The sequence below is a fragment of the Balearica regulorum genome, chromosome 9 (genome assembly GCF_011004875.1).
Source record: "Balearica regulorum gibbericeps isolate bBalReg1 chromosome 9, bBalReg1.pri, whole genome shotgun sequence".
NCBI classification, from domain to species: Eukaryota; Metazoa; Chordata; class Aves; order Gruiformes; family Gruidae; genus Balearica; species Balearica regulorum.
This window is the reverse complement of record NC_046192.1, coordinates 15,290,495-15,308,125: the sequence shown is the minus strand read 5'-3', so window position 1 is coordinate 15,308,125 and position 17,631 is coordinate 15,290,495. Positions and strand designations below refer to the sequence as shown.

Below are 17,631 nucleotides of genomic sequence, written 5' to 3'. Positions count from 1 at the left end.
TGAGCCTCTGTAGGACATGTTGGCAGGGTCTGAGATCTCCTGTTGCCATGGAGTAGAGTCAGCTGTTTCGTTACCAGCAGCTGAGAAAATAGTCCTTGCCTGTGCTCTGTGGCACAGCCAGCACGGGCCCAGCCTGCCCCTGAATGGGTGGGTTTGTGCAGGGATTTCAAACGTCTGAATCTGGTGCACATGGAAGAATGAAAGCCCAGGCTGTTCGGTGCAAGCCAGGGAAGCTGCCCAGCTGCTGTCTTACCTAGTCCCCTTCACTGTGTTCGTAGGTGGGGTTAATGTAAGTCTCATCCGTGCTTTTTGCTGCAAAGTCCTTTGTGTTTATGGGAGGCCAGCTGGGATCTCTCTGCAGCATCCTCTGCCACTTTCGATACTGGCTCTTCGACTGGTACCCAGACCAGGCTTTAATCAGCAGCCAGAGGCGCTTGTTCTGCAAGATAACGTCCTGCGGAGTGACATGGCACAGGGTCAGTAAGTGCTGCTGCCCTTCACGGGGAGGGAGGACTGCTCGGGGACAAAAGCCACACGTGCAAACCCTGAGCCCCACGGGGAGCCCAGCGTGGGCGGCTGTGTGCTTCCCCTTCGGTAACACGACTGCCAGATGCCACCGTCCTCATCTACAGGAAGGCTCTGCTCAGTTACATCAGGACAACGCTGATCTCAGGCTGTTTAGCTGCAGGGGATAATCGAGGGGCATGTTTTTCCTCCTGGGGCTGTGGGATGACTGGGCACTGCTGCTCCTTGCAGGGAACAATACCTGGAGCTGGATGCCACCAGCCTTGACTCACAAAAAGCTTTAGGGCTTAGTCATTACTGCAATATCCAACTGCACAAGCCAGCACAGTCTCTGGCCTGGTCGATTGTAGGGCAAGAGGGAAGTGGTGGTTTTAAAATCACCGCCAAGCACCTGACCCATGGTGCAGTCTGCTCCCCTGGAAGCCAGGGCAGCGGGGTCCTCCCAGGCAGCGGCACTTCAGCTCACTCCCTCTCTGGAGGCTTAAGAGATGGGGTCTTAATCATCTCTGGGACCACATAAAATGGATTTGACTGACACACATTGAGTCTTAAGGGAAAAAGAAAATTCGGAGGGTTTATGCTCATGCAAGAGGATAGTGTGGCTGCAAATGGGGGTTGAAAACCTGACCAGACACTGCCCCTGTCCACCCCAGGGAACAGACGGTAAACAAATGCACTCACCTCCATAAAAAATGATATGCAAAAGGTGACCAAGAGCATCAGTAAAACATAAACTCTCCAGATCACAGGAGTGCAAAGAAACTGTTGGAAAAGACACGAACAGCAATTAGGTTTAAATGCCTTGCCAAGATTTGCATCTGTTCCTAATGATTTGAGAGGCTGACTAACATTTTCCCAGTGGCAAGCATGGAGGAGGCAGTAGGAAGTGACAGTAATTCCTTGTCACACAGATCTTGGAAGGTTCGATGCCAGATTCCCCACAGCACAGAGCTGCCTAACTCAGCTACTTAAGCTACTGCTGAAACCTGCAGATCAGGCGCCTGGGGCGGGATCTGGTGCCCAAATACTTTCTGGGGAGCTGCAGCTAACACACCGCGTGCAGCTCCTCTCCCTCTGTGTACGCTTGCCCTAATGACGGGCTTCCACCCGAATCCATCCCATGCAGGATGACTGGGGGCGAGCCGCAGGGCTCGGCCATTCCTGACATTGGGCAGCACAGCTGGAGGCAGCTGCCTGCGCTGTGCCCTGGCTGAGCGCCCGGCCCTGCCTGAGCTCATCCTGCTCCAGGAAGCAGCAGGGGCAGCAGCAATCCCTGCCCTCTCATTTTTCTGGCCAACAAGCCTCCTCTGACATGCAAAACCACAATCCACCCTATTGTGCTTTTCTGTTAAGAAGAAAAGCTCGGCAAGCTCTAAGCACTTTTTCTTCTCCCTGTTGCCACCCAGTCTTTAGAGGAGACAAGGACTACCTCATTAATCAAGCCGTTGTCAGAAGGATGTTAGAGAAGTTTGAAAGGGTTGCCCAGTCAGCATCAGATCAGCAAATTCATTTCCAAGATGACTGTAGCTGTAGCTTCTGCTCTGTATGCTTAGGTAAAGGGCCAGCAAAATATGTAGCATGAAAAGGAGATGCACGTTCCGTTCGCGCTTACCTGCATACCACTGTACACAGCATCAATGTCGGCGAAAAAGAGGAAGAGGCAGATCGCAAGCTGGAGAGCCAGGAGGACTGAAAATACATCTAGGGAAAGAAGAGCATTTGTGGCCCTTGGGTTGGTGACCAAACTCTGCAAATATGCTGACAGGAGCTCCAAATGCTAATGCTGTAAAACTGCCATCATGTAAAATGCCTTTCTTTTTTTTTTTTTTTTCCCCTACAAGAAAAGCTGTAGAATTGAAACTGGAGGAGCCACTCCCCAGCAGCCTGTTGCAAAGCTCACCACCTACACTGGTTTTTCTTGCACAAGTGATTTGGCACGTTCTGATTCCTATGCAACCACAGAAAACTGCCTTGAAAGAGCATTGCTGTGAGCCACACCAGCACCCCTTCCCGTGCACTCGCTCCTCCACGTGCTCAGCCATACACCTGGACCGCAGGCAGCAGCGGAGGCTGCTTGTTCTCATGGGCTGCCCTCCCAGGGAGGGCCAGGAGCTTCTGCAATAGACAGGGTGCAAAGGTGGGCTATACCTATGCCTTCCACACAAAGAGTTTGACTCTGTATCCTCTTCCAAAGGAGCAGGAGGACACGGAGTGATGCACATGGCTTAGAGGTCTGGAGGTGCCAAACTCCTGGCAATTACCAGGAGATGAACATCTTAAAACTGGCTGGTAAATTGGATCAACAGCTCCCAACAGCCTCCTGGCAACTTTCTTACTGCCAGGGAGTAGGGGGGCCAGGGCTGAGGGGGTGGCAAAAACAAGGCAATTGCCCTTAGCTTCCTCCTACGGATTGTCCCCAAACAGAGATCAACTACAGAGAAGCATGTGCAGATTTCTCAGCTGATAGAGTCCTCTGTCCCTTTCTCAGCCTGGCTGCTTGCAGGGCAGCTTCTTTCTGGTCTCACCTGTCTTCTGCAGGTGATCAATGCTCTGTGAAAAGGGTTTGGGACCTGCCTTTTAACATAATAAATAACAAAATCAACTCTGCTAAGATTAAGCAAAGTCCTGCCCTCAGTCAACCAATGGCTAGAAGGGCTAAATCATTTCTGCAAAACGCAAACAGAAAAAAAAAAGGTTATTGAGAGGATTTTAACAGTGATATTATCACAGGCTTTTCTCCCTCATCCCTAGGAATGGAAGTCAGGCAAGGCAAGACTGGGAATCTCAGAGGAACTCTTTCTGATGTGTATATTTCGAAACAAATACATCTGATCCTCATATGCTCTGTGTTCACAATATTAGACAGTACTGTGCTAAATCCAGCACATCATCTTCTGGAAAGCATGTATTTTCCAAACCAAGATGCAGTCTCCTTTTTCAGCTCTGCTGCCTCTTATCTCAAGGAAGAAGCTAACATAAGCAGTGCTCGTTGAGCTTTTTTGAAATGGAGAAGTAGGAGCTCACATACACCGACAATTATTTTACATGCCAGTAACTGGCGTGGGTACAGAAAAATCCACGGCATCCCTTCCCCCGCAGCCTCTCCTGGCACGACTGTTTTGAGGCAGGAGCAGGAGTCTGCAGAGCACATAGTACACCAGCTCTACTTACAGTTGGTGTAGATGGGCTTCCGGAAGGGCTTTCCCTTGGAAAAGACGAAGGCCACAATGATGCAGTTGATAGAAAACAGTGGCCACAGCGTAGTGTCTTCGTAACTGAGGACAGTAATCTGGGCACCGCTGCTGGAACTGTTTCCCTCTGGGCTGGTGGGGGACACGGTCTGGTTCCCTGGAGAGCAATGTCTGTAAGGTAACACCCAGCATTTTGTTCCTGCTCTCTCCAGCATCAGTGAGCTGTAAACAGCAATTCCCTCTTCTTTCCAACCCAGCCTACTATAACAACCACATATCACCCCACAGGAGCAAAAAACACGTGTTTAAAAACAAAACAAAACAAAACCCCCAGAAAACTCAGCTTAATTTTCTGGTTTGAGCCAAAATCTCAGCTCTCAGGTAGGCAATGACAGCAGTGTTTAAGAGACACAGCTGTGAAGACGTGTGCCCCAGCTGCCTGCACACCACTCCGGCACGCTTGCCCTGTGATGCCCGTGCAGTAGAAGGGAAGTGGCCGCTGCGGAGCCCCAGCATCTCGGAGCATCCGCACCGAAACGCCTCCCTGCGCCTCCTGCCCTACCGGGTCATTTCCATGTGATGATATGCTTGTCATTTAAATATACACAATATCAAATATACAATTTGGCTCTGGAATATGGAGAGAGACTTTTTACACGGAAAACAAGACGGCTTCTGAACTTGCAATCACTTTTTAAGCCAGGTTGGCTTCCACAAAACCCTGGCCCTCGGCTGTTTAATTTCCTGGAGGAGCTGTGCGGCCAGATCCCTGGAGAGAGCAGCTAAGGGGAGCGGAGGGAGGCCGGTGGTCCCCGCGGGCACCCCAAGCCACTGCCCCAGCACCACCCGGCCAGGCTGGGGATGGGTGCCTGCTGCAGCTCCGTGGCACGGGCATCGCCACTTCCCCCGCATTTCCAGATGGGCAGCACCACGCGAGCTTCAGAGGCAGCGTTTGGAAAACACGTGTGTTAGCCCTCAGGTTGGCTCTTTAGATCTCTGTGTGGCATCTGCAGCAACTTAATTTTGTCTTGGCAACACTCTGCTGAGTATACACACAGTTTGCGGGGGGGGTGGGGAGGAGGAAATATCCCACTGGGGTCCTGCAGCGTGCCCGGCTGCAGGCCACGGCGAGGCTGGAGTGTCCCCAGCACACAGCAGCAACGTGATCTGCAAGCTGGGGATCAGAGACAAAAAGAGGGACTTACCTCTGGGTGGCCAGCGCTACGTACCAGGGCTGCTGCTTCACCAGAAGGAAGCCACAGGTTTGCATTATTATGGTAAAGAACACGTTGAGGGTGACAGAGAGCAGCAAGGGAGGAGAGAGGAGCTGGCCAGGAGGGCGATAAGGTGCCAGCTTTGGATAGGCTTCAGTCAAGCTCACTGGAGAGAAACCAGAGGCATTTGCAGTCCATGGCAGCCCAGCCCACCAGCATCCCTCTGCATTTGCTGGGCAGAGCCGCACACAGACCCCCGTCCGCTCATCACAGATGAAAGCTGCAAAGCCTGGCCCAAATAAGCAGGCAAGAAATGGCTTTGATCTCCACTATTTTCCATCTGAACCTTCTCTGAATCCCCCCACTCAGGAAAACACACAGAAAAGATGGGGAATATCATCCCATCCACGGGGATCTCCATGGGTGTCTAAGAGCTGTACTGGTCTCACACCAAGAACACTTGGGAGACCCAGGAGCTGAAGTTACACCATCTGAGTCCCACTAGCAGTCACCAGAGCAACTGCTCCCCTTCCAGTCGAGTCTCACATCCAAACCCTGTTGGTTGCATACAGAGCTCTGCAGCTGTGTTTGCCAAGGACTATGAGCCAAATCCCACACTCTGGGCCCTATGAATTGGTCTAGCATCAATGGGTATGATGTTACTTACAGCAGAACTTGGCTTCTCATTTTAGTTTTTATTGGGAAATGAACTCAACTATTTACAGTCAGGCTCTCAAACAAACACTGCTGGCTTCCCCGAGCTGCTTACTTGTTAGGCAAACCAGAAGGGTAATGATGACGTCTTGTATCAAGTACTGGTGATTCCCAAAGATCTGCAATTGCTGGAACAAAAACCAAAGGCAGCGCCACCTGAGAACCGATGACAACTTTGACGACACAAACTGTACCATCTGATGCTATTTCAGAGCAATGTCACGCCAGCAACAGCAGCCTCATGGCCCTGATGCAACCCCATGAGGACTAGCAAGCCCAGCTTGCCAGCTGTCAGCCGGGTGCCCCTGAACCTCTTACTAATTCACAGCACTTGTGGGTGACCCAACATCTGAATGTGGCATTTGAATGTTTTTCCACCCTTCCTCCCTCAGAATGCCTCTTGGACCACTTACATCAGGTCACACACTCCCAGCTCACAATAACAGCAATGACAGCCAGAGTTTCACTTAGTGCCAGGTTTGAAATGTCTTTGGGTAATGGGGACATGGACAAAGTTGATGTGCCCAAACTAGTGGCTGGGGAAGCTCTCTTCGTGTGGGGACCTACCAGCGCTCCCTGTTCGCTACCAAGCCTCGGCTGTACCCCGTGGATTCACAGCAGCTCGCTTTGCGTTCTGCCCTTCAGCCTCTGTGGACTGTGCACAGAAGATGTGCATGGACTCAGGCAAAAGAGGTGCCCAAAGTAAATCCACACATGAATTTCCTTTGCTGTTTTTCTTCTAATGGATTAAAATTTTAGAGGATTCATCACATACTGGTGATGATACACAATGGTAATTCTTCCTTAACTACCCTCCTTCCTCTGCCTGAGACGCTCACTTCTTTTTCGAGCTATTTTTCCAGCAGAGAGAGGCTGCTGCTCTCCCAAAGCCCCCGTTTTACAGCAAGTCCTGCTCCTGAGCCTCCACCACCCAGCCGGGCAGGACTCACCTCCCTTCTAATCCCTTTCTTCTTTGGAAGATGAAGTTTTATCACTGGGCTTTTTTCCTGATTCTGGGGGTCCCTGCAACCAATCTACCCCCTGCCATTAATGATCCAGCTTTTCACATCTTTATTATTCCTTGAAGCCCTGTATGCCTTTTCTTCCCTGCTGAGTAATACCACTAAAGATAAAAACCTACAGTGAGCACAGCGTACTGATAAAAGATGGGTGTGAAACACTTACCCAAAACAGCAGAGCAGTGCCGACAAACTGAATCAGGCCGTAAAGGGTCAGGTATTTAACCACAGCGAAGGAAGCAACCAAAGCAGCTCGACCTTCCCTGCTCAAAACACAAAACAAAGCTAACCCCCCCCTTACAGCTACAGTACTGTTGGCTTTAGTGCTACAGATGTTTTCTGTGTCTCAGGAGGGCAACTCCTTTTGTTTAGGATCTCTAAAAAGAATAGAAAAGTTAAAATTCCATAGACAAGTATTTTGGCCTTAAGATACTGCAGAGCCATTTAACTACCCTTCACCTGTAGCATTTTGTTTCCTTGTTTTTATTCTGCAGCTACAATTTTAATACCTGGCTTAAGCTGCTGTTGCTTTTGCATTAGTATTTTGCTCAACAGTTTTGGGAATCAAACCCATTTCTACACAAACAGGTAATTGTCTTCACATACATTTGGTTAAAAGGCATTATTGCTGGCTGCTCTGTGGCTGCGTGCAGCATACGGATATCAGTATTTTAAAGTAATGACAAGCAAATCTATTCTGTGGTGACTGTTATACCTATAGCTGCCCTTTCATGTGACTCTACTCCTATACCTGTTCAAAAAATATCAGCCACCATGGGCAATGCTCTCCTAAAAACCACAAAAAACCTGACAGCACTGGAATCTGAGGATCAAAAGCAATTCAAAACCCCTTGTGCTATATTTTCTATAGTTGCTGAGGAATTAAGTTTATCAGCATCTTTGAGAGCAGTGCGTTCCCACTGACGGCCCCGAGACTGAGCTCAGAGCAGGCAGCAGCGTCCAATGACTGCGCCAGGGCAGCACCCAGCACACTCACCTGATCAGCTCCGGCACACACTGGATGTTGGGGATTTGGGAGGTGAAGGGCGAGGCCACGGATGCCTCCTGCTCTGACAGCGATATCCCTGCATGGGCTGTTTTCAAAGCCTGAAATCCATGGGAGTCAGAGGATGGAGAGACATCCACCCACCCATCCTCCCCTCCCGCCCTGAGCAGTACGTTTACTGGTGCTTTACAAGTTTTGCTTCAAGTCTCCTTTGTAATTGATCTTCCTCTATTCTGTGGCCCAGCTGATCTCATTTTCCAGATATCTTCCCTTCCCTGGAGCTTAAATATTTCTTTTGTTCATTTAGTCCCATTATACCTATTTACAATCCTTTGAACTACCCTGTATGCTGTTTCCCACGCTGGAGTTTGTGCGTACCTCTTTTGTTCAACAGTCTCCTAAAGTATTTAAATTACCATTTCATCCTCTTTCTATTCCTTTCAACCTCCCCATCATATTTCTTTTATGGCTGTCTTATGAGCTCCCTGTCACCTGGCCTTGTCACCTCTGGTTTAGTGCTCAGGTGTAGGCTACGGACAACTTTTACAAAGCAAGCTCATGCATTATTATAAAACTATATCATGATAACATTTATTATAACAACAAATAATATAATAATTATTTTTATGGCTGAGACCCTGAACAAATGTGTAAGAAAGTCCCTTGCCCTGTTTCGGGGGAGCGGGGTAGGAGAAATCAAAACAGTAATTCTCTGTTATCATGTATGTTAGTATGGAAAAAAAAAAAAAAGCGTGTAGGTTGTATTTTAGTGCCACACTGACCGAGCGTACCCATGGGTTAACTCGGGAAATGCTAGTGACAAGTGGTGTTGGGCAGCCTCTTGTCACAGCCCTCCTTAGGTTGAAAGAGATGAAATTTAACAGGAACGTACGTACCCCGCAGTCGTTGGCACCATCACCACACATACCCACGTAGTAACTGGTGGAGGAAGAAGGAAAACACATAAGTCTTTCATGTACCTGTTTGATCCCGTGGGGGAGCACCAGCTGGCTTAGCACTTTGGGGTCCATCAGAGCAGGGGCCTCATGTTGGCCCTGGAGAAGGCAGTGGCTGTTTCCAGAGGACAAGTTGTGTATGGGGAGAGGTTGGGGCAGAGTACACAGAGAAAAATGAGGATTAAGTTTTGAAAGATGCTGTAATGAGAAAGAGAACACTGCCACTTTATTCCAGACAGTGTTTTCCCTCTGGTACCAGGAGCCATGGAAAGGGAGCAGTGTGTGCACGTTTGCAGCAGCTCCTGCGACTGCAGCTTGGCTTCTACCAGCATTTTCTCCTCGACTGTCTTTGTAGATGCAAAGGAATTGCTGAAATAATACAGCAGCTCCCAAACTGCCACACGTGAGGACGCTCTGAGAGGATAGGGAACTTCATCCCGAGAGGAAGCACCTCATAACCAATAATTAACTGTTTCTTTTTCAGAAAGGTATCGCATCTTGTTTATGCGTGGCAAGCAATATCCATAGTTAGCGTGAGTCCTGTTCGGGAGGAAACATTCCTTTGGGGGACCTGAAGGAACATCTTTGGGGTCAAACTCCCAAGTGCATCAGGTTGTTTTCAGCTTTGCTAAAGCTGCAGCCAGGACAGCACCAGCAGCCATGCGGGAGTTGCTGGGGGTGGGGGGCTATTTGTATACATGGGGGTCTGACTCTGTATTTTTAATCTCAGCCTCATTTAATGCTGCCTTCTGTGTACTGCACCAGTGAGAAACAGTGGCTAAGTCTGCACGAGGGGTGCGGGCGCTTCAGATGCAGAGGGATCCCTGCAGGGGAACTGGGAGGAAGGCGACCACAAAGGATGCGAACAGAGGTTTCGTGTGGAGCAAGGGAGGGTCAGAAAGATGGGCCGGGAGCAGCGCTAGCTGGGACAATTACACTTTCAAGAAAACTTCTTATTGGTTTGGTTCGAGAAGAAAACAAAAGTGAACCTTACTTGAGTTTCTGAAACTCTTCAATGAGGCTGGACTTCTGGCCAGGAGACATCCTAGCAAAGACAGTTGCGTTCACCAGCATCTGCAAGAAAGAGCAATGGGCTGCCTTGGGCAGGCATTTTTGCCTCCATCACTCCACCCAGGCAGGATCAGGCCTCCTTCACACATTCATAAAACCCTCTAATCCCATCTCCCAAACCCTACCATGGTTTTTCTACCCTTAGGATTTGGGTTTGCGCTAACATCAGATTCATCCTGCCCTGTTTTCTGCCTCTCCTGTCCTGCCGGAGGTGCTGGGAAGCCAGTGAGCACCACGTGCTCTACAGCAGCCTTTAGAGCAGCAAGGTGGGGCAAGTGTTTCCCAAGTGCAGAACAGAAGGTTGATGACAGCAGCAATAACACTGCTCAGCCTGAGGTTTCTCCTACCTGAAAATCTGCCCAGAGAGTATAAAATCCAAAAATCTGTCCCAGCACCAGCTATTTTATGGTCTGGGTGGCAGGACTTGAAATTTCTGCTGCTAGGTGTGGGTGTTTCATGTTCCTGATGCCCCTGCTGAGCAGAGGTCATTGCCAGCTATGGTAGTGGCACATGGGAATGGGGTTGATGTTTTTAATTAAACTGAAATTGAGAAGGTGACCATGGAGTAACTCCACTGCGCAGCTGCTCGCAGCACCACAGCCACCCTTGTCATCTGAGGTCTTAGAAGATGCTGAAAGCAAGCTGTTCAGGTTAAACCTGAGGCACGGTGGGAGGCTGCCCGGAGTTGTCAAAATGAGAAGTGACAACGTTACAGCTACCGACAGAAAAACACCTTTCTCCAGCTGGAACACCAGTACCACTTAATAAAACAGGGAGGGCAGGTGCTTTGTTTCCTCTGAACTTACTTTTGGCAGCAAGCTGTAGAAGTGCTTTATAATAACCTGATAGGACTTTCCATTCATTGCAAAATGGTAGTTTTCTCCTTCCAAGGTGATCTTTTCCTCAGTATTAGCACATACCTCCTAGAAATAAGACAGCATTTATTCTCAGACTGAGGCTGTAACATACCATTTCACTTCCACCTCATCAGCCTCCCACCAGGGACACAGCCTTCCGCAGCATCCTTTTGTAAAACTTTACGCCTAGCAGTACTTGATTTTCGAACTTTCCACGTGTAACTAATCCCTGTTAGCCACAGGATGCTAGCTTAGACACTGAAGTTTGGCCCAGCAAATAGTCACTCAGACAACTACATATAATTACATTGATTCTGCACATTTCAAGTGTGATTGAAGTGGCCACTGCCTCTGCAAAACCTTTTCAGTTATTCGTGTAGTTATTTCACGCGTTGTCCTGAGCAAAGAGCCGCTGGATTAATTACTTCTCCCCGACAGGTGCATGGTCCGTACCACACCTCCACGTACCCCAGGGTAGATACAAACTGGCCCCCAGGTTTCCTCTGTTCCTCAGAGCCACTTCCAAATCCCCAGCAAGGAGCCAGTTATTAGATGTTAAAAGCTTTGTTAATTCCCCCTGGCACTTGAAAGCAACCATCCCTGGCTGTGCTTACACAGGGAGCAGCTGTGTTTGCTTTGCAGTCTTCTGCCAATCGCCAGGCAATGGAAGCTGGAGCGGAGCCCTCCGGTTCATTCGCTTCGATGAGGACGACTTTGCTGCCCGCGTGAATCATACCTGCGTTCCTGGCCACCGTGACAGCTGTCTGCAAGTTGTCCCCTGCAAGGATAGTGGAGAGGCAGGCTCCTCACATCTGCTGTAGCACGGTGGCAGCCCGGGTGGAGACCATGGACGTGCAATGGAGGATGCTGGAGGAGCGAATCTCTCTCCTGTTGCGTGCCACGGCAGCCGGCACGGCCACAGAAGGAGCCACAGATGGGTTTACCTGTGACCATGACGCTCCGGATGCGGGCAGCAGCCAGCTCTCGTAGCACAGGCATCGTCTCCTGCTTCAGGCGGTTCTCCATCACCAGGAGGCCCAGGAACACCAGCCCTGACTCTGCCTCCTCTCTTGGAGCAAGGACAGAAACACACGTGCTGTTTCCTGTGCGTGGCACAGAGAGCGAGACTCTCCCCGGGGTTTTTGTTCAATGGGAAAGCCATGCTCGGTGGGAAACACAACTGCTACGAGTTCGAGACAAGCAGTGCTCAAAAAGCACTAACATTTCTGCAGCTTTGGTGAAGCTGCTGTTCCACTACATTGCTGCCTCGAGGAAGGAACAATGCAGCAGAGATGCGTGTGCAGGGAGAGGGGCAGGGATTTGCAGGAACTGACTGGCTGAAACTCACGGATTACGGCATACAGAATTCCTATTGCAGTCCTAATCCATTGCTATATAGAACAACAACCAGCTTTCATTACCCTTTGATAACAGATTCTGAAATTCAGCTCTGTGAGCCTTGCCAGAGCAGTAATAAAGCAGGCAATTAACAGTGTAATCAGCATCTGCTGGAAGGTGTTAATGGTACAGCTTCCCAACAGGTCTCCTTTGGCAGGAGAGGAGGGGAAGGTTTGGGTCAGGGCAGGTCGTAACAAGCAGATAGGAAAGCAACCCCAAAACAGCGATACCAGCAGCTCATCAGCACGCCTTACCTCTCTAGGTTGCTCACATCTACATCCTTTCCCAGGTTTAGCACTTTATGGGCCAGGGCAATGACTCTGAAGCCTTGGCTTGTGTATGTCTTCAGCTCCTTTAAGAAATTAGCTGGGGCTGTTTATAGGAAAAAAACTTTCATGGTTAGAATATTCCATCCTTGCCGATTGCTTTTCTAGGGTTAAATGCCTGTCCTTTAAACCGATTTATAGCCTTAGGCACCGTGGTCTCTCATAGAAGTCAGCTGTTTTGTACCAAGGCTGTTACTAACTGTTCAGATAAGTGGTCTACGCCTCTCTTACATACTTTTAAAATACACATTAAGGTGCAGGTAGACAAGATGAATTACTGGGCAGAGGACAAATCACTGACTTCATAATTCTGTCCTAAACTTTACTGCATACATGCTGAGTGGAAATGGGTTTTATGTTTATACCTTAATGCAAGAATTCTCCCGGATCCTAATCTTTCAATTCTCTGATCATTCCTGAGACTCAAAAAGCAAAGAGTTCCTTTTAACTTTGCAGTATTTTGTACTCACTATGTACTGCAATCACAGCTTTTCAGTGCAGTACCTAATTATTCATTAAGCTGTAATCAATATAGAAACAATCAAGACAGGATAAGAGGAGCTATTTAGAAACCTGAGAAAGTGCAACATAATTTTGAAGACATCTTTCTTACTGATGTTGATTTGTTTGGAGGTTTGTGTCATTAGATCTTAGGGGGTTCTAAACTCACTCTTTCCATTGTCCCTCAGCACTGTTTTCATGTCAGTGCCGTGTGACATAACAAACCACAGAGCCACAGGTACTGTGTTTGCTTGGCATCCTTTTGAAGTATTCAGTGAATGTGACCTGAGTTTCAAGTTTGCAGACAAATTTGAGTACAAGCCTACGATATTGTTCACATATAAAAAAGAAGCGCCTATGTTTACTTGCAGAGAGAGGACAGAAGTCTTGGCTCAAGTGTTAATACCAATTATCCTTAATAACAGTAATTTGCATGGCCACAGCAAGTTTTCCATTGCTGAGATTGAAAGCCTTTGCAAGCTGAGTTTAGTAACTCAATGCTGAATTTACAGGGCAATAAATTAGGAGGAAATTTAAGAACTTGTACAGCACAACACACTTGCTGTGACACATGCAATTACCCTATGTCTGGGTACTTTGAGATATCAACATTATTTATGCACTATATCGTCAGCTCAGGGGTGTATAGCGGCTGAACCTCAGGCTGTGCATCTCACTGGCTGTTGGGCTGTGTGCATCTTTAACTTATAAACAAACAACGAAAACTTGTTTGTAGTAGTAACTAATGACTTTTAACAAGCCCAAGGCTTGTTTCTGGGAAGAGTTACACACATGCAGTTGCAGTGTGGCCAGTGGAAATCCTTCTAGGATTTCAGCCCCAACATAAGCTCTGGTTTGGATTAAGTCCAAATAAACACTGTAAAGTTGCCTTTTCCCAGTTCTATACCAGTATCTTGTCTGCAAAAGTTGGACACTATTTCTGGTGCTCCTTTCATGTACAGGTCGTACTGTTCCTCTCCGATTTTCTGGGAAACAACAGACATCCTCTGCAGCCCAGAAGAAAATGGGAATTGATGTAGAACTGCTATTCCTTCCACAGGAGCCTGGAAGAGGTCAGGAAAGCAAGATGTCATGTTATCTATCTAAGTCATTGATTACACAAAGCAAATCCATTCTGAACTTGAGCTCATTTGAGTCTTTCTTGCTAAGGTGATTAATTATTAATAGGAGACTGTTTCACTTTTGCTGCCTTCTGGCTATGGGATCAGATCACTGATTGCAAGCTTAGGAACCACGGTCTCAACAACTCTGTCTTTCCAGCATACTTCCCAGGAATCTCAGTGTTTTTCTTAATATTTAACTTGTTTTCCAGGCTGTGTCCTAGTCTTTCTCTTAATAACCACATATTAATGTAATATTCCTGTATCTACAGTCCTGGAAACTGAAACTTGATGAGTTACAGTGACATTGCCATGTGAACAGAGCAATCCTAGAAACAAGACTGATTTCCTTGTTGCCACAGCACTCTCTTCCTGGTATTGCTAGCAGAAATCACACTCCTTCCACTGGGAAGAAGCTGGCTGGGTTGACATTTGGACTAGAAACGTAACCATTTTCAACTGTCAAAACACAGAGCTTCCTGAGGGGCCTTTTAAGAGGAAGGGTGAAGCAAACACCACTGTGCTTTGGGGTGAGGCTGATAAATCTGTTAGTGGAGTTACACGACCACAACCAGCAGGACTCTCGGACCCACGTCTGTGTTTCTCGATGTGGTGCCTTATCCTCACTCACATTGCCTCTTCCTGGAGATGAACTCATGCTTTAGACATTTATTCCATGTACATGGTTTCTCTGCATTCATTTTCACTTAAACTGAATGTGTAGTTTCATTTTGCCAGCAGCTTTCCAGGGTGAGAACTCAGAGAAGTCTGTACCTTTTATTAGTGCAAATAGTAGAGTTGGAAATGAGGGGCTTTTAGGCCCATAAAATGTTTTAGATGCCATTTCAGGACCAGCATCTCTATTTTAATCATAATTTTCTTTTTGCTACACTCTTAGTGGATCTGTTCTGGGGAAGATGAACACAGCATCAAGAGTGGTTGAAAGGCATTTTGCAGCTGCTAGCCCAGGTACAGGAATAGTGCGTGTGCTAGGGGTTTGCACTTGCTGCAGGTTGAAAACACAGAATATTCATTCTCAGAAAGAACTGGACTTACACTGCTGGCCTTCGGCCCCGGTCTAATGACACAGATGTTGGGAGCACCAGCCCCATCCTGAGCGGCACTGGAGTCTTCTACCTCCTGTACAAGGAAAAGCATTATTTCTGATACTTTTTTTTTGGCTTCACACCTGTCTGTTAAAGCAGGAGCAGCAGCACATGGCAGCATGTTTCCCCCTTACTGTTGGCATCCAGTTGCGGAAGTATTTTGTTATGATCTAATAGGGCTTCCTATCCATCATCAATGACAGCTTCCCTGCAGCCTTGTCCTTATCAGAAACCTACATGGCCTTGCATCTTTTCGTTTGATGAGAGTGAAAACCTGTGTCAAATTTTGTGGTTTCTCTAGACACAAGCTCCACATAAATTTAAAGTGATATCAATGATGAAGGAAAAAAGAAATATTATCTTTATCTAGCTGATTTTATCTTTTAGTCTCCTGCTTTTAAAAGACTCCCTCACTGATGTTCTGCGCAGAAACAGGGTGGTAACTTTCAGTGTAGGATGCTTTTAGTCCTCCAGCTCTGTTACTGTACGTGCTGCCAAGGCTCATTCACCCTCATAGTCCCCTTCCCCTGCCATGCGGCTCCGCTGCTGCCTGCTCTTCCACAGGAGCGAGCACCAGCCCGGTGCCTCCCCGCAGCGCCGCTGAAAGAGCTGCCATCTGGTTCACTTAGTGATTAATCTCTCTTGAGCAAAAGGCTGAAGGAGAAAAGATGATGAGGCAGTTAACCGCGGAGACCCAGAACCCCTCCAGGCTAGGATGCGGCAGGGAGAGGAGCAGCCCCTTGCCTCCTCCCATCCTGCTCTCATCCAACCGAGTCTCCATCCCTGCGGTTGAGCCCCGAGGCTCAGTCTCTCACCACTCCCCAGGGCTCTCTGAGACTTGCTGTTCTCTCAGCTGGAGGCTCCAGCCTTGGTTTCTCCACAGGATGTCCCTTTGCTAATCGGGGATAACAACCTTTAGCATAAAGGTGCAAAAACCTGCCTGTGCGTTTCCTCGGCTGACTTGCGCTCTCTGTGCCACATGGCCAACGGCGTTGTCTGATCATCTGCTTCCAGCAAGCAGCAACCCCCTCTGCTTCCTTACACTCCAGTGTTTCCAAATCAAATTAAGAGAGCAAACGCAGGCAGCCCCAAGGAAAATGATTGCTGGACTATGAAAAAGCAGCCAGAGTGCTGCAAATCTGTCATGAAGTTAGTAGAAATAACAGAGCAAATTCCAGCTGTTATGACCAGGACTGCAAAGGAGTTTCCCCTACAGGCATGTATTTGAGCTTGACTTGTGAGTAAACCCCATGGGCTGCGTCGGGGGTGCCTGTGCTTTAGATGTACGCAGAGCGTGCGAGCCACATTACCCAGTGGGTACCCTCAAACATTTTCAGGTCCAGCGGATCTCCCTGAATCTTCTTATTCAAAACCACCAGTGAATGACAGCTCGCCATGGCTCCGCACACAGGTCCCCAGGGCAGAGGAGTGCTGGATGGGAACTTATGGATTTTCTGAAACCTGATTAAAAGCAGAAGGTTAGTGGGACCGCTTATAAGAGGGATGCAGAGACACAAGTCCTCAGCTAGTGCACGCAGGTGCTGCTCTGCTGCATTCAGTGGAGCTGAGCCCAATAACTGCAACCAAACACCATCCTACCCCTCCCTCTGATAACAGGTTGGATGCATTCAGGAGGCTAAAAAGTACCTAAGAATTAATTGGCACAAGTTCAACTTGATGCAAAGTAACTGAGACAGTAAAACACTCAGAGGGCTGGCACAGGAGTCCTGCTTGGCAATTGCTGTTTGGTATTAGACAAAGCAGAGAATACACTATCAGAGTAAACAACTTGCAACAGGGATCTCAAAGAAGTTGAGGAGAAGAATTGTGAAGCTGCAGTATGGAAAGGGGGTGCATCTTCCTGGGCTAGTGCCGTGCACCCACCAGGGTAGATAAGCGCCGTCAGGCCATTCTCAGCACCCCTGGGAGCGACATGGGAGAGCCACGAGGAGCCTGACCTTCACTTCTAGCTGTAGATTTTACAGCTGCATAGCCACAGATGTCCACAGAATGACATGCTTGTCACTCATACCTTAGTTTTAAAAATGGGAAGTTTTTTCTCAGAGTCCTCTCTTCTCACACACGCATTCTTCCCCTCTAAGAAACTGGCTGGCTGACAAGCTGTGTCTGCCAGACCACAGCACAGCCCATTACCATCCAGGCTGGCATATTAAGAAGAGATTTAAATAGATTTTATTTACCTTTGATCACCACTAGCATCCCCTATTACTGACTCAGGTGCAGTGAAATGCATCTGGAAGTGAGCAGCGTGACAGCTCGCAGCTCTGTTACAAGGAACGATGAATCCAGGACCTGTTGTCCCTCTGGGCTATCCAAGTCTGTTCTGTTTCCAGCAAATTATACCTTGTTCTCAGCCTGGTCATAATTGGCTTATTGATTAATTAATACTTGAGAGACACCGTGAAACTGCCAAATACCACATAAAACCAACAAACATTTACATCTTATTTAATGTACAATAGGATATTTTGTAAGTTGAATGAAATTCCTTTGCTGTCATTGCCTCTCAGTATTCAGCTTAGCTGACAGCTAGTCTTATAATATGTTAAAAAATGTGAGCATTTAACAAAGAGTGATTATGCAAATAGGCTAATGAGATCAGTGC

The 17,631-nt window shown here is 48.0% G+C and overlaps 1 protein-coding gene across 3 annotated transcripts in view; it reads right to left on the bottom strand.

The window, feature by feature from the left end:
- Nucleotides 1-242: 242 nt before the first annotated feature.
- The window catches only part of ATP13A5 (ATPase 13A5), a 33,627-nt gene continuing 16,238 nt past the window's right edge, over nucleotides 243-17,631 (bottom strand). For 2 of the 3 annotated variants that reach the window (XM_010309541.2, XM_075761229.1), the window contains 17 exons: nucleotides 16,316-16,466; nucleotides 14,956-15,039; nucleotides 13,686-13,842; nucleotides 12,206-12,323; nucleotides 11,498-11,622; nucleotides 11,168-11,331; nucleotides 10,503-10,619; nucleotides 9,620-9,699; nucleotides 8,566-8,608; nucleotides 7,661-7,770; nucleotides 6,830-6,926; nucleotides 5,700-5,772; nucleotides 4,922-5,096; nucleotides 3,697-3,887; nucleotides 2,138-2,226; nucleotides 1,207-1,287; nucleotides 243-454 (listed from right to left, as the gene is read on the bottom strand). In XM_010309541.2, the coding sequence (XP_010307843.2) occupies nucleotides 254-454; nucleotides 1,207-1,287; nucleotides 2,138-2,226; nucleotides 3,697-3,887; nucleotides 4,922-5,096; nucleotides 5,700-5,772; nucleotides 6,830-6,926; nucleotides 7,661-7,770; nucleotides 8,566-8,608; nucleotides 9,620-9,699; nucleotides 10,503-10,619; nucleotides 11,168-11,331; nucleotides 11,498-11,622; nucleotides 12,206-12,323; nucleotides 13,686-13,842; nucleotides 14,956-15,039; nucleotides 16,316-16,466 (2,056 nt within the window). In that variant the 3' untranslated portion in view covers nucleotides 243-253. Of the gene's footprint in view, nucleotides 455-1,206; nucleotides 1,288-2,137; nucleotides 2,227-3,696; nucleotides 3,888-4,921; nucleotides 5,097-5,699; nucleotides 5,773-6,829; nucleotides 6,927-7,660; nucleotides 7,771-8,565; nucleotides 8,609-9,619; nucleotides 9,700-10,502; nucleotides 10,620-11,167; nucleotides 11,332-11,497; nucleotides 11,623-12,205; nucleotides 12,324-13,685; nucleotides 13,843-14,955; nucleotides 15,040-16,315; nucleotides 16,467-17,631 lie in introns of those variants that run through there. The other variant, XM_075761231.1, reaches the window with a different exon arrangement.